A 25,770-nucleotide genomic window follows, 5' to 3' on the forward strand; every position below is an offset into this window, starting at 1 on the left:
ATCACAAGAGGAGAGCTGAAAAAGAAGGGTAAATTAGAAACTGGAGAGCTAGAAAAGAGTAATAATAAATCGCATCTTCGAAATATTTAATTAGAAAAAGTTTCTCATATAAATAATAATGTACTCTTGGGAAGGTGTAGAGAAAATCACTAGAGGAGAGCTGAAAAAGAAACGTAAATTAGAAAGAGAGAGTTAGAAAAGAGTAATAATACACTGCACCTTGAAAATATTTATTAAGAAGAAAAGTCACCCATAAAAACTATTCTTTACGGAAGATGTATAAAAAAAAATCACTAGAGGAGAGCTGAAAAGGAGAGTAAATTAGAAAAGAAGCTGGAAAATAGTAATAATAAGAAAAAAAATATGGAAAATTTTAAACCAGAAAAAGTCTCCCACAGAAAGCAATTATCAAAAAAGATCTCCATACAGGGTGACCAAAAAGTTCTGTTAACCCCTTGAAGAAAATTATGAAAAAATAAAAAAAGCATCGCTGGAGAGGTGAAATTTTTAGCCATTTTTGTGAGGAAGATATTATATGTAAGTTCATTATTTCAAAAACTGTACCGCATCGTATTTTGTCAGGTGGTTTATTTCCTCAGGAGTGACAGTACATTTTGACTTTCCTGTACCGTATAAAGAAACACCTATATTCCCAGTTTCGCCTGAAGAAAATTGACAACTGACGAAATACAGTGAAAAACCCTATCTCTACCAATGCGTGTTTCAAATGGTTCGACAATTCCGCTATGTATTGGTCAGACTTAGGAAGATACTTGAATTTGGCTCCATGTTATTTTATTTTTTTCTTGAAGGGAGCGATCTGGCGGGCTCCTGGCCTTTGGTTCCTTGTTCCTTGCATAAAAACAAAACTTGTGTCTTTGTTTCTGAATATGCGTCTTCGTATTTTTCTTAAGATACCCGTAGAGATAAAGAAAAGACACAGATGAATAATTAGGCAGTTGGAAGACATTGAGAAATTTCGAGTAAATAAATCTAGCCTTTAAAACAAATCATACCAGACTATTTTCTTTCTATGTTTTTTTTTTCTTCTGTTTTAGGTCTATGGGTGCAGAAGACATGAAAAAAAAAAAAACAGAGGGAAAAAGGAAAATTAGGGAAAAAATAATGTATCCGCTTCAATATACAATTTCATACGTTTTGTTTCTCTCTCTCTCTCTCTCTCTCTCTCTCTCTCTCTCTCTCTCTCTCTCTCGTCATTATTTTTTTGTCTTTATTTCAGTCTGTACATTCCTATCTCTCCCCTAATCATCATCACCACTACTACCACTTCCATCATCATCATCATCATCATCATCATTATTACCATAACTATCAGCATTCCTACCATAACTACCATCACTATGACTACCACTACCACACCACCACCACTGCTACCATCCCTACCAATACCACCATCACGACTACCATCATTCCTACCACAAATACTATCATCATCAGTACCATGATCACCTCTTCTACTTCCACTACCACCACCATCATCAATCCTGCTACCATCGCCACTACCACCACCATCTCCAATACTATCAACACCACTACCACATTCCCATCACCACCACAACCAGTACCACCACTTCGATTTCCACCACCACTACTACCACCATCACCACCACAACTATCACTGCAATAACCATCATCACCATTAGCACCACAACTACCATTTCTACCACAATCACTACCACTGTCACCGCTGCTAACTCATTCATCACCACCACAACCACCACCACCACCACCACCACCCAACCGATCATTATCACCATCGCTACCAACGCATAATTGCCACACTACCACAACCACACTTCACCACACTACGGTAACCACAATCGTCACACAATATCACCCTACCAAAACAACCACTCTAATACCACTACCACCACCACCACCACCACCACAACTACCACACTACCACAGCCTCCACCACAAACACCTTATGAATAACAAAGTTTCATACAAATTCTGTGCAAATTTTTGTTCCTTACAGAGAGAGAGAGAGAGAGAGAGAGAGAGAGAGAGAGAGAGAGAGAGAGAGAAAAAAAAAAAAAGAGAGAGAGAGAGAGAAAAAAAAAAACAGAGAGAGAGAGAGAGAGAGAGAGAGAGAGAGAGAGAGAGAGAGTCTACGGATCCTTCACGCCTAATTTCAGTATGCTTTATCAGTCCTTCAATTTTTTTCTTTCTTTTTCTTCAATCTCTCTCTCTCTCTCTCTCTCTCTCTCTCTCTCTCTCTCTCCCTTCCACTTGCCCCTCCATCCCTAAATTCCCACATTACCATACGCTCTCACACTCATTTTTTTTCCTCTCTTCCTTTCCTCCGTCCTCCTTCCAACTCTCCCCCCTCCTTCCCTCCCTCTCCCTCTCTGACGCGCACACACACACACACACACACACACACACACACACACACACACACACACACACACACACACACACACACACACACACCTTTCCCTCGTTTCAGTATAGGTCAAAGTAAAGCAATTTTCTTTTCAATTAATGTCTGGAATCCATTATCTCTCTCTCTCTCTCTCTCTCTCTCTCTCTCTCTCTCTCTCTCTCTCTCTCCTTTCTTCCCTTGTGTTATATTTTACATTAACAGTGAGAAAGATTAGGAACAATAGAAAAGATTAATTTTGAAACCAATACGAGAGAGAGAGAGAGAGAGAGAGAGAGAGAGAGAGAGAGAGAGAGAGAGAGAGAGAGAGAATTTCTATTGTTTACTTCTTGTTCTCCAAAGATTAAAGAAAACGGAGAAGAGGGTCAGGGGAACCTCTTGTAATTTTCCCTCGCATTCTTTTCTATCATCAAAGGATAAAATTAAAAAGAAAATGAGAATCAGGGAATTAAACCTTCCACTAGAATTACTTTACATTAATTTCTCACAGGTATTCGTCCTTTTGTAGCCAGATTCACCTAAAAACATTGCTACGGCCTTACATCCTTCCCATAGCACTTCTTCGTGACTAGATTATATTTTAGAGGCTTGAGGGCTGTTGTGAAAATAAATTGAATATATTTTGATTTCGGTTTTGTTGTTGTTGCTTTTTGTTGTTGAGTTATAGGGTTAATGCTGTTGTTGTTGTTGTTGTTGTTGTGGTCCCTGAGTTATCTATACGTGAACCCCGTGGACTGCAGGCTGAAGTTGCCCTCCTCCTGCAGTCCACCATCCACCTTTTTGTGAGATGTATGGGGAGGGAGTTGAGGGACGTGTGTATATCTACTACTGCTACTGCTGTTACTACTACTACTACTACTACTACTACTACTACTACTACTACTACTTCTCCTCCTCCTCCTCCTCCTCCTCCTTCTTCTTCTTCTTTTTCTTTTAACAAATATTACTACTACTACTCCTACTACTGCTACTACTACTGCTACTACTACTACCACCCAGCCATATAGTGCCACCACGTGAAGGCGTCCTTCTTCAAAAGTAACAGAAGATATAAACTCCATAACTTATTTAATGGATTTTCGTTTTATTCTTGTAACCTATGGACGATTCATTTATTTTTTATTTTACTTACGAAGTTAATTGAGGCTATATTTAATTCAACAAGTTTCCAAAAAAAAAAAGAAGAAAGAAAGAAAACAATATTAACCTAAGAATAATCGTCTGGAGAAAGCGAAATAGAGCGAAGATTCTCTCTCTCTCTCTCTCTCTCTCTCTCTCTCTCTCTTAGGCAGCTGCGAACTTGGATTAAATTGGACCGACTCAGAGACTCATTGCCCTCCTTCCTTCAATTACCATATCACTGAGAGAGAGAGAGAGAGAGAGAGAGAGAGAGGGGGGGGGAGATCTGGGTTAATTTTCTTTAGGCTTGGCGAGAAATGGGAGGGATAAGGATGGGAAGAAAAATGCACAGAAAGGAGGGAAGGTAGGAAGGAAGACAGTAAGTGAGGAAGGAAGGAAGGAAGGAAGGAATGAAGAAATGAATGAAGGAAGGACGAATGGAAGGAAGGAAGGTAGGCTGACAGGAAGGAAGGAAGGAAGGAATGAAGAAATGAATGAAGGAAGGACGAATGGAAGGAAGGAAGGTAGGCTGACAGGAAGGAAGGAAGGAAGGAAAGGGGGAGGAATAAGTGAAAAGAATGTCGAAGACAGGATGTAGTGAGGAGGGAAAAACATGATAGAAGGAGAGATGAGTACGTAAAGTGCAAAGGAATGAGGGACAAAAGAGGAGGAAGAAAAAAGAAAGGAGAGAAGGGAAAGGCAAAACAAAAGAAATGAAGATTTGGACAGAGGGAAGGACAGGAGAGGAAGAGAGAACGAAATAAAGAAAGAGGAAGACAAGGAAGGACAGGAAAGAAGGAAAAGACAAAAAATAAGGAATAATAGGACAGAAGAAAGAAAGAACAGGACACAAGAAAGGGCAGGAGAGGGAGACAAAAGGAAGGACAAAAAAGAAAGACAGGAGGAAAGGCAGTTGACAGCACAAAGGACTGTTTTGGTTACGGTATTTCCCCACAGAAAAAGAGGAGAATATTTTTAGTAGGCCTATGTACTGTGTTCCTCTCCTCCTCCCCCTCCTCCTCTATCACCACCACCACCACCACCCTTAGTAACTCATTTACCACCACCCCCACCCTCCCTCCTTATCACCACCACCACTGCTACCACTACCACCACCAACAACAACAACTCACCCCCCCCAACCATTCCCTTCCTCACTACTAACTTATCACCACCACCACTACTACTACTGCCACCATCACCATCAAAACCACCACAACCACCACCACCACCAAAACCTCCACCGTCACCACCACGAATTTACCATTAACACCATCACCACCACCACCATCACCAACTCATTTACCACATCACCTCCATCACCAACTCATTTACCATCACAACCACCACCACCACAAAATCATCTATCCAGCATCATTTTAACACCACCACCACTACTACCACCACCACCGCCACCATCACCACAAAATCATCTATCACCATCACTAGCTCATTAAAAATCACCACCACCACCACCACCACCACCACTACTATTCATTCACGTCACCCAACCCCACCAAAACTACTTCCCTTAAATAACTCAAAAAAAAAAAAAAAAAAAAAAAAAAATCCAATGCACAGGAACTCAGGAAGAATATATTTAACTAGCACGACTCAAACTGGATTTTTTTTCTTTTTTCCAACTCCCCAAGAAACGTTTTATAATGTACACGACTCCCAAGAGAATGTGTTCAGCCTACACATATGTTAGAGGTATTTACTTCCCTCACACAACTCAGTAGTAGTAGTAGTAGTAGTAGTAGTAGTAGTAGATTCATCGCACAGTGGACCGCAGGCTTAAGTTACCCTCCTACTGCAGGTCACCATTCTCCTTTGAGGGTATAGGTAGGGAGATAAGGGACGTTTGCATAACCAGGCAGGCATCGGTCCAGTCATTTCGCTGTCATCACGTAAAGTAACATTTTTATATCTTCCATCCACGAAAAAAGAATACCCAGAATATCGAAGCCATAAAAGCAAAACAACAAAAGCATCATCATGGCATTTTCCACCCACAAAAAAAAGGAAGCGGAATCACGAAGATAAATGAAATTGACAATAAAATCATCATTCTTACGTTTTCTATCCACGAGATAAGAAAAAGCAGAATAACTAGGATAGAAAGGAGATAAAACGACAACCAAAGCATCATTCTGGCGTCTTCTCTTCATCACCCACCACAAACGCTGTTATGGAGATGCCCGAGGCCGCCAAGAGACTAAACACGGCCGCACTAAAGTTGGTTACAGAACGCGGCCATGTTTACACTGTCTGGCATACTGGGAAGGACTACCAATAAGCTTCCCATTCAGCGGTTTAGTTACGGTCATTCACAAATAAATACAGTAGCTGCCTTATGCTGAGGTTGAGATTTTTCAGACTGTGAATTTCAGCTAAAAATTTTGCTCCTATTTCATCTGGTATCCCGACAATTATCATACATAGCCTACGTGAAAGTTACTTGTAATTTCTCGCATATTACTAGCAGGGAACCAGACGCTGCCCTGGGAAAAATATAGCCGTACAAACCAACTTGCCTGGGACCCTGTGGCGCCATTCCCTGTTGAAGGTGACATCCGGGGTCCTATTTTGCCCACCGGACCTATATCCCATTTCCCCTGGGATATATTCTATAGGGACTAATATCTACCATGCACCAATTTTCTCACTACCCACCTGCCCACTACCTACCCACTCATCCACGTAACCACCCAATTTACCCACTCACCCACACTCACCACCCATCCATCTTACCCACCCACGCAGCCTCACCACACCCACTCACCCACCCTGCCCACCCTACCTATCCACTCATCCACTTAACCACCCAATTTACCCACTCACCCACACTCACCACCCATCCATCTTACCCACCCACGCAGCCTCACCACACCCACTCACCCACCCAACCCTTCCCACCCACCCTTCCGTCCACCCATCCAACCCGTTGTAATAATAAGCATATCGCAGTAGGAGGAAATTAAAAGCACTATGGTAATTGGCCAAGAGCTCCACCATACTGACCTAATGAGTGATTTGACTGGTTCTAAAGTTGGTTATCAGGGGAACCTTGGTCAAATTTAAACCACACAAAAATATTCTTGTTAAAAAGGTATCTCTTGGAGCCCTCTAGATGGTATCCCCTTAATTTCCATAGTGGAAACACACACACACACACACACACACACACACACACACACACACACACACACACACACACACACACACACACACAGAGAGAGAGAGAGAGAGAGAGAGAGAGAGAGAGAGAGAGAGAGAGAGAGAGAATGTGTAGACTTAGTTTTTCTTAAGGCCTATAATCACCAAATTATTTCTTGTAATTTTTTTTTGCATTTTTAATTTTTATATAGACAAGTAATCAGTGTTTTTCCTCTCTTGTTATTCAATTTCACTCCTGCACATCGATAATACTGAGACTGGATTTATAATATTCTTGTAAAAAAAAGAATATACTGATTACAACACCCGCGGACCACTGATGAAATAGTAAATAAAGATCAATAAAAAAGTTTGCAGGCGATGAAATGCAGCCACACGGCATCAAAACAGAGTGAGTGGCGCCGCTGTGACCAAGCCCACACACTTGAACCAAAATTGTGGTATTGATTCACTTAACCTTTTCAGTGCGAGTTTGCTTTTAATTATTCTGATGGAACCCCTGGGAGGTAAACGTGTGGCACTGATTCATGTATCTAACCATGAAATGAACAAGGATACAGTACATAGATAGATAGATAGATAGATAGGTAGACAGATAGATAGACAGATAGATACATATATATATCATGGCTTGAAATTGCCATCTCTCCACCTTGAATGCTAGGTCGTGACGGTAGATCAACACTAGAACAGAATGCTATTCACGAAGAAGTGCAATGAGAAAGGGTTGAGTGGTCAGATTGCTTTTTTTTTTTTTTTTTCCACCAAGCTACAAAAGGACGAAAAACTGGGAGAAATTAGAGTATAGGGAGCACAGTCACGAAGAAGTGCTAGGGAAAAAGATGGTGATCTGTGGCATTATATTTTTCTACCATTGGGAAACTTAAGCTACAAAATGACGTAAAGATGATACAAATCGAGCATGTGGAGGAAAGTCACGAAGAAGTGCTATAGGAAAGCTGTAGACGACTGAGATACATTAACTACAAAAGGACGAAAATCTGGGCCAAGTTAAGGTGAGGGAACTATAGGTGTGGTCTTTCCTAAGCTGAGTCAAGTCGCCTGAGGGTAGGATAAATAAAGCAAATATAGAGGGTATCGTAGTAAAGGAGGAGCTAAATTTACGTGAGATGCGTGCAAGGACTGTGCGCTCATCGACGCAAAGATCAGAGTGACGACTGTACGAAGGTGTGGGAAATACGGACGAAATTATTTAGACACAAATTGACGAGGCAAAGAGCAGTACTGGGACGAAAAAAAAGGTGAAATATTTTAAAAAGTGATGGAGGCATATTTTCGTTGGCACAGGAGGCATTGTAACGCCTCTCCCTTGGCGATTTATTTTCCATGGTACCTCTTTTTATTCACTTGTATGTGTGAGGATTAGGTGCTTGGTTTGGGCTGTCTGTCTGTCTGTGTCTGTCTGTCAGCATGATTAAAGAAAAAAATACTAACTGGATGTTTGATTTGGCTTTTCTGTCTGTCTGTCTATGAATGTATGTCCGTCTCTCTATGTCTGTCTGTCTGTCTGTCTGTCTGTCTGTCACGTATGTCTGTATGCCTGTATGTCTGTCTGGTGGCAAGCTAATGGAAAAATTGCTGAAAGAAGATGTTAAGGTGTCCAGGGTAAATAAATCGCCAAGAAGGAGACATCTATAACCTTACAAAATCTCCCAAGCCAAAGAAATTAAATTCAGTGGTAATCAAGGTATAGCATAGGAAACGACGGGGTGAAACGGGAAGGTATTTATCAGTACTCACGTGTCGCGTCTCCGGCTGATTAGCACAATGAAAGAAAGGAAAAAAACAGACGATATGTTAGATTAGTTTATAGAAATTACGGTGGGGTCTATAAGGGACTGGATGTTTATATATTTCTCGTAATTATGCACTGGAATAATTGATCAGCAATGTTTTATTTTAAGTTATAAGATTGATAGTTTTACAGAAATATATTAAAGAGATGGTGAGTTCTGTGCTTGGCTCCATGTTTAAATGTTTATCGTCAATATATTCGGTGAAAGAAAATGCCAGGAGCTTTGTGGATTTGTGAATAATTTTTTAACAATACTGGGGTGTAAAAATGAATCATTCCCTCCCCCATCCCGTTTTTTTTTTTTTTTTCTTGAGGTGCTAGGCTGTAAAAATGAAACTGCTTTTTAAAATTTGGGGGTGCAAGCTAGAAAATATCAAGGTCTACCTCAGTTAAAGGAAGATTTTGCTCCAGAACCATACTGACAAAACACAAAAAAGTTGACTAAATATATATCTATGAGCAAAAGAAAGAACCCAAGGCTTAGATCCCGCTAAACTAATAATAAAAGGTAAACATTCTACTTAGGAAAATCCCTATTGGAAGAGTTAATGAATATCTATTTTACTTCTCCAGTTTGAACAATCGTATGGAAACTAAAAAAAATCGTCTTTCTCCCTTCCTTTTCTTTCCCTTTTCTTTTTCTTTTTTCATTTTATTTTTCTTGCTCCCTCCTGATAGAGAAGTGGTCGGTGCAATGAAATACTAAATGGAGGATAAAGATTAATTGTGATTGGCTGCGACGGAATGATTTGAACGAGTGGGACGCGCTGATTGGCTAGGAGGTGAGGCCGTTAGCCAATGAGAAAGGAGTGTTTGGAGAGCGTGAGCCAATAGGGTGAGGGCTTGTGGGGTAAGGGGTGATGAAAAGAAGGAAGGAAGGAAGGAAGGGAGGGAGGGAGGGAGGGAGGGAGGGAGGAAGGAAGGAAGGAAGGAAGGACGGATGGACGGATGGAAGAAGGACGAAAACAAGGAAAGGAGGAAGGGAGGGAAGAGAAAACAAGGAGGGAAGAAAAGAAGGAAAAAATCAAGGAAGGAAGAAGGAAGGGAGGAAGACGAAAGGAAGGAGAGAAGAAGAGGAAGAGAAGAGGAAAGGAAGACTGAAGGTGTAAGAGAAAGAAAAATATTGAGGAAAAATATGAAGAAGCAAAAACGGAAAAGGAGAGGCAAAAGAGGCGAAAAGAGGAAGAAAAATTAATAGAGGAAGAAAAAGCTGAGAAAGGAAAGGAAAGAAAAAAAGATGACGAAGCAGAACAGAGAAGAAGCAGAGGAAGAAAGAGCAGAGAAAGGAAAGGAAAAAAAAAGAAGAGGTAGTAGTAGTAGCAGTAGCAGTAGTAGTAGTAGTAGTAGCAGCAGTAGCAGTAGTAGTAGTAATAGCAGTAGTAGAAGTAGTAAAAGAAGAGGTAGAGGAAGAAGAATTTTGGTGCATAACCTCTCTCTCTCTTCCCCCTCCCTCTCTCGCTCTCTCTCTCTCCACCTCATTTACCAAGGGGTCATTATCTAAACAAACAGCCAATTAACACCGTAACAACCCTTTACCTTTCACACTCCCCTTTACCCTCTGTTAAACTCTCTCTCTCTCTCTCTCTCTCTCTCTCTCAACAGGACTGACAAATTCCACGAACATGTATCATTAGAGTCAAAATAGTATTGTACTCTCTCTCTCTCTCTCTCTCTCTCTCTCTCTCTCTCTCTCTCTCATCACTCTCAGCTTTCCCCTGTGCATACAAAATTAGTCTCCATATAAAAAAGACGCCTTTCCTTTTATTCTTTAATGTCACGTGAGTTTTTTTTTTTTTTTTTTCAGGTGTTGGAGAAATACAAAAACTCAGCCTGCAGTCTACCGGGTTCCCATTTCAGAAAACTTAGGCCACAGCAACAATAATATCAAGAGAGGGAAGGTATGGAGAAGATCCCATACGTGTTTTACATTAACTTGGCCCAGATTTTCGTTCTATTGTAGCTTATTTCACTTAGCTCCCCGGCTGAAAAGGACTGTGCTACGTCTCTACATCCTCTCTATAGCACTTCTTCATGACCAGCATCTTATTCTAGTGTTAATCTATTGCTACAAATCGGCATTCACGATGAAGAGGGCAATTTTAGGCCAAATTAGAGTGAAAATAGTATAGAACATGCCTGACATTTCTGCATCATTCCTGACTGTGTGCTGTAATATGCGATACAGGATCGTATTGTTCGTATAATTTATAAAGGGTCCAACATGCACGCATCGGCCTTGGTCACCTAATAGCGACCCTTCACTCTGTTCGATCTCTGACAGCCACTCTGTTCAGCCCCTTATCCCTGAAGTCCTCGTCCCAGGTCTCTTTCGGTCTGTCTCACGCAACCCTATCCCAGACGTTCACAATTCTCATCTTCCGCATCCAATTGTCATCCTCCATGCTCTCAACATGCTCATACCATCTCAATCTACCTCCCCTCATTACAGCACCAATATATTCAAGTCCCATCCTTCCTCTCAACTCTTCAGTCGCAGTCCTAGCCCCCCAGGCCTCGCATTCAAGGACGCACTGCACATCCACCTAATCAATGACATGTCTGTGCGTTTGAGCCTACGAATATCCTCTTCCTTTACTGCCCAGATCTCACTACCATACAGCATTACAATTACAGATATAACATGAGCGTAAAATATCAGAGGTCTGCTTACATCTTCCGCGGACCCAATTTTCATCAACCACTTCCATCCGATGACGCTATTGTAGGCTATTCTTTCTCTCCAGACGATTTTATTGAGCTTCCAATAGACATCTTGAAATGGAGGGGTTAGGTATAGCCTTCATTAATTTTATCAAACACTAGATATATTTCCAGTCGTAAAGAAAATAAATAAATAAAACTATACCCTTCTTATTCTAACTTGGCCTAAAATTGCCTTCCCTCCACCTTGAATGCCGAGTTGTAGCAATATACTAACACTTGAATACTATGCTAGTCGCGAAGAAGTGCAATGGACAGGATGTTGAACTGTAGTATTGTTTTTTTTTCTGCCACTGAACTGCGTAAAGTGAAAATCTAAGCCGGGTGACAAAACTTTGGGCCAGGTTAGTGTGAGGGAAGTATAGGTCTCATTCCTTGGTTGACTAAATCGCCTGTTGGTAGGGGTTAATGCAGACTTATGACCCAGTAAGGTGAAGGACCGGAGCCATTGTGACCTTGGCACCCCTCCCCCACCCGTACTGACCCTGACACCCTACTGGGGGGGAGGAGGGGCAGAGGGTGAAGGAAAGAGAGAGGGAGGAGGGGGAGGGGAGAAGGGAGGAAAGGGAGAGAGAAAGGAAAGTGGTGTGAGAGAAAAGAGGGGGAAGGGAGGTGGTGAAACGAGAGGGGGGGAGAGAAGGGAAGAGAAGGATGAGGGGAGGTGGGAGAGGAAGAAGGGTGAGGAAGGATGAGGGGAGAGAGGAAGGAAATAGGGAAAGAAAGGAAAGAAATGTGAAGGAAAAGTTTGAGAAAGAAGGTGTGGAAATGAGAAAGAGGGGAAGAAGGCAGGGGAAGAAGGAAGAAAAAAGTGGCGTGGAAGGAGGAGGAATGGAGAGTGTGAAAAGAAAGGGAAAGGAGAGGAAGAAAGAGAGGAGGAAGAAGGGACAGAGGAAAGAATGAAAAGTGGAAGAAGGAAGAGGAGGTAAGGTGAAGCAGCTAAAGAAAAGGTGAGGAAAAAGGGGAAGAAGGGAGAGAGTGTAGAAAGGAGAGATGAGGAGAAGGGAGAGGAGGAAAGGAGAGGAGAGGAAGAAGAGGAACGTGGGAAGGGAAACGGAGGGAGGAAAAAAAAGAGTGACATGGTAAGAAGGGAAGAGAGGAAGGGAAGGAGAAGGGGTGATGAGGAAAAGAGGTAGAGTAAGAACGAAAGATAGAAGGGAAGGAGAGGAGAAAAGAAGAATGATGGGGTAAGCAGGGAAGGAAGGAAGGACACAGGTAGAGGAAGGAGAAGGGGAAGGAGAAGGGGAAGGAGAAGGGGAAGGGGAAGGGGAAGGGGAAGGGGGAAGGATCGTAGAGTGGTCGAGAGCGGTATGCCATTTCTTTGTTTACACTGCGCCTTATTATGCCACACACTTTACCTCACTACACCACAATACCTCACTACACCACACTACACCACAATACCTCACTACACCACACTACACCACAATACCTCACTACACCACATTACCTCACTACACCACACTACACCACAATACCTCACTACACCACACTACACCACAATACCTCACTACACCACACTACACCACAATACCTCACTACACCACACTACACCACAATACCTCACTACACCACACTACACCACAATACCTCACTACACCACACTACACCACAATACCTCACTACACCACAATACCTCACTACACCACACTACACCACAATACCTCGCTACACCACAATACCTCACTACACCACACTACACCACAATACCTCACTACACCACACTACACCACATTACCTCACTACACCACACTACACCACAATACCTCACTACACCACACTACACCACAATACCTCACTACACCACACTACCTCACTACACCACACTACACCACATTACCTCACTACACCACAATACCTCACTACACCACACTACACCACATTACCTCACTACACCACACTACACCACATTACCTCACTACACCGCACCACAACACTACACTATATCGCACCCACACTGCGTACTGCACCATTACACCACACATCATTTCACCACACCCCATCATATACTACACCACACTACATCACTACACCATACCCGGACCACCACAGTATACCACTATTCCACACCGCACCACCACAATACACTACAATATATCGCAACACCACACTACACCATTATACCACACCACACCACACCACTAAAACATACCACACTGCCTCACCACACACCACACCACTAAAACACACAGACCACTACCACACCACACCACACCACACCACTGCACCAGATCAAACCAGCTCACATCACACCACATTAGGAAGCCAAAAGAATGAAAAAATATACGTGAAAAAAAAGGAAAAACAGAGAGAGAGAGAGAGAGAGAGAGAGAGAGAGAGAGAGAGAGAGAGAGAGAGAGAGAGAGAGAGAGAGAGAGAGAGAGAGAGAGCAGACTAAGCCCACAGATAAAAGAGCACACAGAACAAAGCCTCCCTGCCCCACGTTGCTCATAGAGGCTGTTTTAATATCCACAGCCACGGGGAACACACCCTAATGAGACTCTGCACACCTAATAAAAAGAGAAAGAAAAAAAGAAAACGAGAAAAATTACTAAGAAAAAAGAAAAATTACTAAAGAAAAAGAAAAATTGCTAAAGAAAAAGAAAAATTACTAAAAAAAAATTACTAAGGAAAAAGAAAAATTACTAAAGAAAAAGAAAAATTACTAAAGAAAAAGAAAAATTACTAAGGAAAAAGAAAAATTACTAAGGAAAAAAAAATTACTAAAAAGAATTACTAAAGAAAAAGAAAAATTACTAAGGAAAAAAAAATTACTAAGGAAAAAGAAAAATTACTAAAAAGAATTACTAAGGAAAAAGAAAAATTACTAAAGAAAAAAAAATTACTAAGGAAAAAGAAAAATTGCTAAAGAAAAAGAAAAATTACTTAAGAAAAAGAAAAATTAGAAAGGAAAAAAATTACTAAAGAAAAATACTAAAGAAAACGAAAAATTACTAAAAAAAGAAAAATTTCTAAAGAAAAAGAAAAATTACTAAAGAAAGAAATCGCTAAAGAAAAAATATTACTAAAGAAAAAGAAAAATTATTAAAGAAATAACTTACTAAAGAAAACGAGAAATTACTATAGAAAAAGATAAATTACTAAAGAAAAAGAAAAATTACTAAGGAAAAAGAAAAAATACCAACGAAAAGAAAAATACTAAAGAAAAAGAAATCGCTATAGAAAAAGAAAAAATACTAAAGAAAACGAAAAATTACTAAGGAAAAGGAAAAACTGAGGAAAAAGAAAAATACTAAAGGCAAAGAAAAATTATTATAGAAAAGAAAAATTGCTAAAGAAAAAGGAAAAGTGCTAAAGAAAAAGGAAAAGTGCTAAAGAAAAAGGAAAATTGCTAAAGAAAAAGAAAAATTACTGGAGAAAAATTTGTTAATGCAAAAGAAAACACACTAAAGAAAAAGAAAAATAACTAAAGAAAAAAGATTACTAAGGAAAAAGGAAAATTAATAAGGAAAACGAAAAATTACTAGAGAAACAAAAATTACTAAAAGGAAAAATTACTATAGAAAAAAAAACAAGGCTCCAACATGCACACTTCTTGATCACCTAATAGCGACTCTCCACTGTGCTCGATCTCTGGCAGCCTCGCTTTTTAGTCTCATATCCCGGAGGTCACACTATGTCCTCGTCTCGCCTTTATCGGTCTACCTCTCGCAACTTATCTTGGTCAGCTAATGGCGGCTCTCTACGGTGCTCGATCTCTAGCAGCCTCTCGTTTCAGTCCCTTATCCCTGAGGTCACAGTCTACACCCTTGACCCAAGTGTTTCTCGGTCTACCTCTCGCAACTCTACCTTCAATCTTCACACCTCTCATCCTCCGCCCACTAAACCATTCTCTTTGTCGTAAAAAAATATATATATATGGAATAATATCTGGGAGAATAAACTATTTTCTGAAAAGATGAAAAAAAATGTAGGGATTAATACAGTAATTCTTTGCCACCACTAAAATATTTTCTTTGTCGCAAAAAAGTATATTTGGGATAATTTTTTGGGAGATTAAATATTTTTCTAAAACGTGTAAAAAGTGAACCTGCTTTTGATGAGGATTACCATTTTTTTTGTTTTTTTTTTTTTTAAATAATGTTTTTTGCAAGGTAAATATAGTGTATTATAATTGAAAACGCGCATGCATTTGTGTAATAAATATACTGTACATAAAAAGTTGATTGCTGATTAACTTACGCATATACATCATAGTAAAACACACACACACACACACACACACACACACACACACACACACACACACACACACACACACACACACACACACGCACGCACGCGCGCGCGCGCAATGATGAAGGTGGTGTCAGTGTGAACTGGAAGAAAAATGACTGACAGGAATATTTTTAGTTACTTCAAGATATGACCCCCCCCCCTCTCTCTCTCTCTTATTGTGGGGAAAAAATATGGGGTTTTCATCCCTTCTACTTCTTCCTAGAGAGAGAGAGAGAGAGAGAGAAATTTCCAACCCTGTACAGAAGAGCAGCAACAAGACAAAAGAAGCACAATAAGCGTGACAGAATTTGCGGGAAATAGACAAACAGGGCCGTGTTCTTGTGAATTTTGGATCATATTTTTCACCACTTCCTTAATGAATAATTTCTCTTTTTGACAAGTTAATATTCTCTTATATGATTTTTATGCAAAGAATATCGATAAAGATGAATAAATAACTAAGTAATAACCATACGAGAGAATTATTAAGGTGAAATATGCAAGAAAACATGCTTGGATGAGGTGCTGGAACCTAATTCTCACAGGCACTGGGGACTTCAAAGCGTTTCTTCCTTAGCGATTTATTTTCCCCATAATACCTCACTATTCTCTTGCATGTCATCAATATCTTTTAATTTCGAAAAAGTATCAGTAACATGCGAGAGGATATCAAGGTGCGTAGACAGAATAAACAGCCAGAGAAAATGTGTTTGAAAATCTCTTAAGCCAATGGGAACTGGGCCTATACTCTTTTCACCATAACTTGGTCCAGAATGTCGTTCGTTTGAAGCTTATTTAGCCAGCTCAGTGGCAGAAGAGACAATACAACGTTTCTTTATAATTTCCATCACACTTCTTCGTGATTAGCGGTATATTCTTGGGTTAATCTACTTTTGCAATTCGGCATTCAAGATGGAGAGATGGAAATTTTAGGCCAAGTTAGAGTAAACAGGGTAATCAAAGACTCACAAGAACGCGGCCAAATCTTCCACACAAAAATACAAGATGCAGCTACACAACACCAACATATACATTTTAATTCACACACATATAGTCCTATATTTACGTTTTCAGACTGTTAAAAGCGAGAAGCATGGTGTGTAGCCTTAATTTTTTCCCCATAAACTACATAAAGAGTGTGGTCCCTCAACAACGCGTCCTTAGAAACTCACTTGGCGGTATCTGATGTGTTGCGGGGACAGCTCAGTTTGCTGATGTGGGCGTGGGTGTGGCAATGGAAGTAGGAAATGATTAAATGGGGATAAACACTGATAACTGTGACTGAGCCATTGCTGGTGTGGCCGTGGATGTGGCAATGGAAGTGGGGAAAAAAAAAATGCTGGATAAACACTGATAATGCTAACTGAGCCGCTCCCGCAACACACAAGAAATCACCCAGGCAGTGAAAAAGAAGCGTTGTGGTCCATCTAGTTTATATGACAAAATGGTGTCCCTGGGTTTGTGCATTATTTTTATACTATACTACAATTTATACAGTTTCTCTACGTCGAATGGGTGTCTTAATATTACTAGTTTTACACAATAACTACGAACTGTGGTAAATAGTTCCTTTTGGCGTTACTATACAGCATTCAGTAGCGGGTTTTTGTTGTCAGCGTGTGTGGTGCCAGCGAGAATAGGTGACGTCACAGCTAGAAGTATTTTTTATATTATTTGTCCAAAAACAGAAAAATAGGCAGTTCAGATATGCACGATTTTTCTAATATTTGTGTTAAGATAGTCACGATTCTTTAATTTTTGTGTTCCTGTGATGGCCTGATGGTTTTAGACTCGGGTTAAATTATTGGAAACGCGAATGTGGGTCATCCTTTCACTACAATGACGCTCTTTTTTTCCACCCAAGATTTTTTTTCTAACACCAATCAGTGGAGAGATTTTTCGAACTGGGGAGGTTAAATACAGCCACCCTTTCCCCTAGACTGAACTGAATCGCCGAAAATGAAAATCGAAAAAAAGAAAAGAAAAAAAAAATCTCATCTAAAATGGAAGGGGTTATACTCGTACAGTTCCTAAATTTAGTGGACAAAACCAAATTACTATAGATACGAGAAATGAGAGAAATGAATGTTGTTATATCAGTCCGTGTAAGGTTCATTTCCATCCTCAGAGGGAGTGACAGCCAAAATGTACCCTTCTTCAAGCTGGGTAAGTACGGGGAAGAAAGAGGTGTGTGTAGCGAGAGCAGTGAGTGTGAAATTCGTGGTTGTCTGTGTATAATTATGTGTGTGTGTGTGTGTGTGTGTGTGTAAACATGAAGGGTTACACTACAAACATCCACTTTAAATGCTTCCCATGGCTGAATTCGAACCCGGATTCTTGGCATCGCAGAACGGGAGGTGAACGCCAAAACCGCTGAACTGCAATGGATACAGCTGAATGACAAGGCCTATTTAATATTCTAAAATGCAGTGTCCTACATACAATTTTAAATGTAGACGCAAATTTAGCTGCGGTTTGTAGCTGTAGAGGAGGATTTGGTCATACTGTTATAGCTTATGTCGAAAAATTTGTTGTCAATTTTAGCTTTTCTTTTTACCCTCTCGGAAAGTTAAGCTGTGACGTCATGCCTGCTACAGTGTTGCCAAGAGCCGCTACAGAGACAGTGTTGCCAAAACCCCTACCTGTCAAGTACTTCCTCAGGGCTATGAACGGGAGACAGGAAAAGAGGTTATTTTTTTGAGCAATATGCATAAATTTCTAATAACTAACTATGTATATTAATCTTTCCATTCATCTAATCATTTATCTATGTAGATAATATTACCAGTATCAAATATATATTTTTCTCTTATATTTTTTTATTCTGTTCGTAAAAACAAGTCTATATATTTATCTTTCAGTCTATGTATATCTCCATTTACCTACCTGCTTGTCAAAGAATATTAATAGGGTTGTCATCTGTCTATCTATCTATCTGTCTATCTATCTATCTATCATCTATCGGCATGTATTTATCTAGGTATAACAGAATCTATCAAGTGTGCTGATCTATGTACTCGTATCTGTCATGCAAAGTTATCAGTTATGTCAGGTATCTATTAAATATTTGTTGACCAAAGATTATCTGACTATCTATCTGCCTACAGTAAATTTTTCAGTATCTATCAGTTATCTATGTATCCACTTATCTTTCTTGTTCTGCGTTATCTGCATCTATCAAATATCCATCTATCTCAAGTTTGTGATGCTGTGTATCTATCTTATGAAGTTATGATTTCTACAACTATCCATGTTATACAGCAGCAATGGATCTATTAATATAGCATTTTAATTCCATTCGTGCCTCTGCCTAAGGATGTACATAATATTCACGGATTTAAAATGTTTCCATCTGCTCAATATTCAGGATTCATCATTATTATTTATCAGTATCGCACCCTTGATTTCCTCCATGGAGACTGGGGTGAGGAATATTCATAAAAGATTATCTATTTACTTATCCCTCTGCCTGCCTAGAGACTGAGGTGAGGAATATTCATAAAGACGATCTATTCACTTATCGATCTCTCTCTCTGCCTGTCTGTTCACATGCAATATTCATTTATTTACCTGGATATTATATTTATCAAGATCATCAATAGAGAATTCAGTACCAAACACATTATCATCAATAAATCATCATTGTCACTGTAAAAACAAATAATCAAGGTCAGAATAAAAATAAATGACGTCAGTATAAAAATAAACAGCCAGTCAACACAAAAATACACCATTAGTTTCAATATATAAACAAATCACCAAAGGAAAAACACCAACAAATTATCAGTAGTAAATACCCATCATTAACCTCATTACCAACAACATCAACACTTAATTACAACTATTGCATTCCCATTCATAAAACACATGTTAATTCTGTACATTTTCTGTTATGATGCTGTTAATCACCCTCAGATGGCATCCCTCGGTTCTAAAATCTGGCTAATTCCGACATTTTGGTTCACAGTTGGCCATTTTGGTGAGGTTTGAGAGCTTCGGCTGCGTTTAGTTTCCCTGAGCTCATTAAAGACGCTAGGCATAAGCTTAGATGAAATAGAGACTTCTAAATTCTCGTTCGGAACACTATTTTTAGTAGTGTTTAACAATTTTGAGACCTTGGGTTTTTCTTGAGCGTAAAATAATAATCTGGGTTAAGATAAATACAAAGAAAAAGTAGATATTTTGCAGACTCAAGGTTTTTCGGGTACTGATGAATTTGTTGAGCTCTCTGATGGAAGAAACAATTTATTTCTGATTTCAGGTATAACAACCAAGACATAATGACCAAACTTTTACATACTTTATCACTGCCTAGAACCAAAATGTCAGAAACGGCCCTATGTTACTAACTCTCCAAAATTTATATCCATATTCATCAACCACACTGATGGATCTGGGAGAGGCTAACATCAAGTAGCTTGATTCCTACCACGGCTGAATATCATTAAAACTTGCTATCCCGGGCTGACAAAACACCCAAAACTCTTTAAAACTGGCGCCATGCTGAAATTTCCAAAATAACTTTAGGTTCGTGGTGACAGCCATGGTAAAGAAGTGCGTGCCTGCCCCTCCCTTTTGTTTCTTTATGAATAAAGGTATGTGAAATGCTTATCTATGAAATATTATTGATGTAATTTTTCGACAAAATGCAAGTCAAGCAAAAGTTCCACGGCATACAGTTTCTTAAAGTCAAACTAAGTATAGTTGATTTAAATAATTTCTACCGATGCTTTAAAAATTTGTGGAGGAAACGATACGAAATCTTTATATAATATCGACACTGTAACTCCCCCTTGCTTGGATTACTTATTTACTTTTTAACCGATATATATATTTTTCTTTGGGGGAAAGTGTACACTAACCTTGAACTTTATATTCAAAGATGATGACACTCTTTTACCACTGTGACATCTATAATTACTTTGTGTAGCAGTAAGATTATCGAGTGACATACTTTAAATGGGAGTAAAATTTTCCTCCTTCACTATATAGAAGACTTTCATCTAATTGCATTTTACTTATTAAACACTAGAGAGATCTACAGGAAGTTTATACCACGTTATATAAGATACTAATGAAAAATAGTGAAGTGTATAAAAGAGTGGTTTATTCTCTAAGATCTTGGAATTCACACACTATTTATATGCCTTAATTTATCGCATTCACCTAATATCTAATTATGATAGAGGTAATTCTAAAGCGGCGAAGCTTTGCAAGAATTTGGCAAATGTGGTGCTAAAGTGGAGGAGCGAGAGGAAAAGAGAGAGGCAGCCATGCACATACTTCAAACTAATTGTGTCATGTAACAATATATCCCCACACACCCACAATAATTAATTCCGCCTCTCCAGTACAAGCTACACTCGATAGAAACCCACACTAAAGTTCGCTGTAAGTAATGAAGAGGGGCGCAGTCAGCCATGCATGAAGCTACTGAAGATATGACATTAGTGAGGAGTCACGTCAATAGATGGCGCTGACTGGGGACGTGCTGTGAACTGGGGAGGAATCACTTCAATAGATGGCGCTGACTGACTGGCCTATATACGCTGTTACTGAGGACGTGCTGTTACTTCATAACTGAGGGGAGGGAAGCGTGATGGAACGGACGTTAAGCAGGGCACACACGAATCATCACCAGCAACTCCTCCGGCCGCAGTCCCCACCACCAGGCAACACACCACAAGCAACTGGAACAAAAAACTGGAAAGGAACGACTTCACTTACTCTCACCTGGCTGGAAATTCCCAAGCTCGATTTGTTTACTAGTGTCGGTTTTGTTGGGGACGCCGCAGAGGTTCTTCTCCGCCATCCACGCCAGGAGGACCAAGATGGGGAAGAAGACGAGGGTGATCGCCGCCTCCCAAACCTGTACAGTGTTTGGTGAGATGGCCACCAGGATGATAAGAAGCCACAGGTAGGCCACGATGGAAAATACTGCCGTCACTGCGAAGACCTGAAGAGGAAAGGGAAGGAGGAAGAGGTCAGGGACATGGATGAAGATGGTGAAGAGCAAGTAATTACGATGCATTACGCTCACTGTTTTTAATACCAAGATAATGATCACCCAAAGGTACGTTATGAAGGAAAAAAACACTGCCATTACCGCAAAGACCTGAAGCGAAAGTGAAGAAGGAAGGGTGTCATGGAAACTCGTAATATGAAGATTGTGAAAAGAGAATGTGATATTAATATTCATCACGTTTCCTGTGTTTAGTATTAAGAAACATTAACGAAAGGTAGGTCACGATGGAAAAAAATGCCATCACTGTGGGTACCTGAAGGAAAGGGAAGAAGGGTGTCAGGGATATAAAGACTGTGAAATTACTATGCACTACGTTTCCTGTGTTTAGTATCAAGAGGTCACGGTGGAAAAACAATGCCATCACTGTGAATACCAGAAGGGGACTGAAGAACGATCAAGAATATAGGCGAACATAATGAATGAGTGAAAACTATTATAATTCCTGACACAAGTAATGACAAAGGGGGCAGAGGAAGATTAAGATCATTTCGTGCTTTACACACTTAAAATGCCTGATTAATTCCTGATTTATATTTAGTTTCATTTGAACCACAGATAATACATAAAGAAAAGCGATTACAACACGTAGCCATCGACTGACAGATCAAGGTCCCTTTTTCAAGTCTAGGTTCAAATAGGTTATGGGTAAAGAACTAGACCTGTATTCTCGTCGGGTAGGGAAGCTCCCTAACACCTTTTTCTAAGCGATTTATTTTGCTTATTAGGTCTTGCCGTCCTCTTATTCTCTACTTAATTCTTACCCCTTCATACTCTGCATAAATAACGTACAAAACATCAGTCAGTAGAATCGAAATAAACAATTAATCGGTGAGGAAGAGGTGTCAGGGAGCTACCTTAAAAGACCAGACTCTTCCTAGGAATACCAACACACATAAAAATAAATCGGTAAGGAAGAGATGTTAAGGGCTACCAAGAAGAATCCTAGAGATACCAACACCCACCTTGATGTCCCAAATACTCCTCGTCTCCCCGGCAGGTCGAAAAACTTGAACTAAATCGGCAAGGAAGAGGTGTTAGGGAGCTACCAAGAAGAGTCCCGGAGATACCAACACCCACCTTGATGTCCTTAATCCTCCTCGTCTCTCCTGTAGGTATGGACATGACGCACACGGCGCTGATGACGAAGAGGTTGAAGGCCGCCGAGCCCACGATGGTTCCCGGGCCCAAGTCTCCAGCGTTGAAATTGTTGCCTATGACCTCGATGACGGACAGGAGGATCTCGGGTGCGGACGAGCCCAGGGCCATGAGGGTGAGGTTGGCTACGGCGTCACTCCAGATGCGGACTTCGATGATTTCTGGCTCGTCTTCCTTCTCCGACGTGAGGTAGACCTGTTGTGGGGGACAGAATGGGGTGTGAGACAGAATTAAATAGAAAAACACTGACAGGGGGACGAGAGGGAGTGGGTGAGGCAGAGATAGATGGGTAAATAAACAGAGAGAGAGAGAGAGAGAGAGAGAGAGAGAGAGAGAGAGAGAGAGAGAGAGAGAGAGAGAGAGAGAGAGAGAGAGAGAGAGAGAGAGAGAGAGAGAGAGAGAGAGAGAGAGAGAGAGAGAGAGAGGACACAGTATTAAAACAAAAGGCTTAAAGAAAACAGGGCACATTACTTGCCAGTCACCAGTCATTACATTTCTCAAAAATTATTCGTAGGCAAAGGAAACCAAGTTCTTTTTATTATTATTATTATTATTATTATTATTATTAAACACCAAATCTTATCTCGACTCTCCTTAACACTCAGACTCCTATCACTTACTTTCAGCTTAATAAAATCGTCTATCATTAGGTGGAATATAATAGCAGAATTTTCCCCTATTATTAGAGGGTAATTAACCTCACTATCACTTGCCCTCTCCTCTTACGTAATTAATTAATGGATACTCATATCACCCATTAGCTAATCAACGTGTGTGTGTGTGTGTGTGTGTGTGTGTGTGTGTGTGTGTGTGTGTGTGTGTGTGTGTGTGTGTGGGTGTGGGTGTGGGTGTGTGTGTGTGTGTGTGTTCCCAGAATTATAGAGTTGATTTTATTTTATGAGTTTGTACTTCGCTCTCTCTCTCTCTCTCTCTCTCTCTTGCGAACCTCACCGGCAGCTTTCCAATACACTAAGCATGATAGCACTCTCTCTCTCTCTCTCTCTCTCTCTCTCTCTCTCTCTCTCGGATAGTCTTTCCAATAAGCCACAAGATAACATTCCTCCTCCTCCTCCATCCCTCCTCTCCTCTCCTCCTCTTTCCTTCTGTTTTCTTCCCTCTTCTCTCCTGTTTTCCTCTCTTACTCTTTTCTTCTTTCTCTTTTACTGTCTCTCTCTCCTCTCCATTTCTGTGTCTTCTCTAACTACCTGTGGTTTTCTTCTTATTTCTTTCTTTCTCCTCTCTTTTTCCACCTCTTCTCTTTACTACTCTTTCTCATCTCTCTTTTTCCCTCTCTTTCTTCCTCTATTATTTTTTCCCTGCTTCCTTTTTCTTCTCCTTCCTTCTCTCTTTTCATTTCTCTTCTCTTCCTCTCTCTTTCTTCTTCTCCTCTTATATTTCCTTCTCTCCTTTTTCTTCCCTTCACTCCTTCTTTCTCCTCTCTTGTTTTGCTCTTCTCTTTACATCACTCTTCTTCTCTCTCTTTTTCCTCCTTTTATACTTCCATCTTTCTTTTTCTCTCCGCTTGTCTTTTCCTTTCTCCTCTCTTGTCTTTTCCTTTCTTTATTCTTTTCCTCTTCCTCACTCTTTTCTTCTCCTCTCCTATGCTCTCCTCTGCTTTCCCTTCTCTGCACTCTTCTCCCCTTTCCCCTTCTTCTTTATCATCTCTTTAATAATCTATTCTTTCCCTCCCATTTCTTTCCTACTTTCTCTTTTACTCCATCCTTTTCTCCCCTCTCCCTTTATCTTTCTCTCCTTTTCATCTTTCTTCCTCTTTTCTCCTCTTTATTTTTCTGTCTGTCTGTCTGTAAATTTTTGCTCTTTTCTCTCTCTTGTTTTCTTTTCTAATTCCTTCCTTCCTCTCGTAATTCATCCTTTTTTTTTTTTTTCCTTCCCTCCTGCTCCATCCCTATCTTTTTTCTCTCTTTTTACTCTTTTCCCTTTTCCCGTCACTCTCTTTCTCTCCTCTCTCGTCACCTTCAGTGCCTTGCTCTTGTTTTTATTTCAGGAAGATAAATATTTCCACCTTCTTACGCCCTCTTTCACTTCTCCTTTCCTTCTCTTGTTTCCTCTTTTCCCCATCTTTCCTCTTTCTTCTCTCCCATTACCATAAGTCCTGAGCATTATTTTTCCCACTCCTCTTTTCCTGCTTTCTCCTCGTTTCCTATCCCATTCCTCCCACCATTTTCCTCCTACTTCTCTCTCTTTCCTCCTCTCGTCTCACTTTCTCGTCCTGCTGGTGATAAACTCAGTAAAGTCCATGAAGATATCAACATTGACGGCCACTACCAGGAGGCAATGATTTCAACACACTCAAAGACAATGATCATAACTTTTCTCTCTTCTTTCCTCTGCCTACTTCTCATTATTCTCCCTTTCCCTATCTTACTTCTGCCTCACCTTTGTCTTCTTTCTGGTGGTCCTCTCAACAGTGTCCATGAAGATATTGGCAATGATGGCTGTGTTTTAATGCATATTCCTCTAATGATTTCAACACACCTAAAGACAATGATCATAATTTCTCTCTCTTCAATATTTTGCTTAATGATTCTCCCTCTCATGCAGATGTCGGCACTGATTTTTTTTTTTTTTATGTGGGGAAGAAGGAACCAAAGGCAACGAGCCCGCAAAACTGTTCCTTCCAAGAGAAATATAAAATACATGAGAGAGCCAAATTCAAGATCCATTCATTTCGAGATGCCTGGATACACTGCGTTTTAAAGACTGGAGATCATAGGAAGCAGGAAATACAGACACAGGGAGACAGTTCCAGAGTTGGCCATGCTTTGCTATATATACTCCAATGGTGACTTCAATACACCCAAAGACAAGCATCAATTTCTCTCTCTTTGTCTCCCTTTCCCCATCTTCTCTTTCGACTCACCTTTCTCGTCTTGCTGGTGATTTTCTCAATGGCGCCCATGAAGATATCGGCAATGATGGCCACTCCCAGGAAGCAGTAAAGGAGTCCCACCAGGTAAAGCATAGCGCGAACCCACTCTGGCCAGGTGTACTCAGAGATGAACGGCAGCAGCAGCCCTCGGTCTGCACACCTGGGGTCATACGAGGTCAAATGGGGTCACGGTGAGTTAGAGGAATTATATGAGGCCACAG

At 40.3% G+C, this 25,770-nt stretch overlaps 1 protein-coding gene across 4 annotated transcripts in view; it reads right to left on the minus strand.

Annotated features, from left to right (window-relative positions):
* The window catches only part of LOC145402539 (sodium/calcium exchanger 2-like), a 172,222-nt gene that overhangs the window by 47,226 nt on the left and 99,226 nt on the right, over positions 1 to 25,770 (minus strand). For 2 of the 4 annotated variants that reach the window (XM_080274538.1, XM_080274537.1), the window contains exons 3-5: positions 25,541 to 25,709; positions 22,582 to 22,854; positions 21,213 to 21,435 (exon numbers count right to left, since the gene is read on the minus strand). In XM_080274538.1, the coding sequence (XP_080130664.1) occupies positions 21,213 to 21,435; positions 22,582 to 22,854; positions 25,541 to 25,709 (665 nt within the window). Of the gene's footprint in view, positions 1 to 21,206; positions 21,436 to 22,581; positions 22,855 to 25,540; positions 25,710 to 25,770 lie in introns of all 4 variants that reach the window. The other 2 variants (XM_080274540.1, XM_080274539.1) reach the window with 1 other exon arrangement.

Source organism: Coenobita brevimanus, chromosome 58 (assembly GCF_032717465.1).
Source record: "Coenobita brevimanus isolate Jiangsu-jjx chromosome 58, ASM3271746v2, whole genome shotgun sequence".
Taxonomy (NCBI): Eukaryota; Metazoa; Arthropoda; class Malacostraca; order Decapoda; family Coenobitidae; genus Coenobita; species Coenobita brevimanus.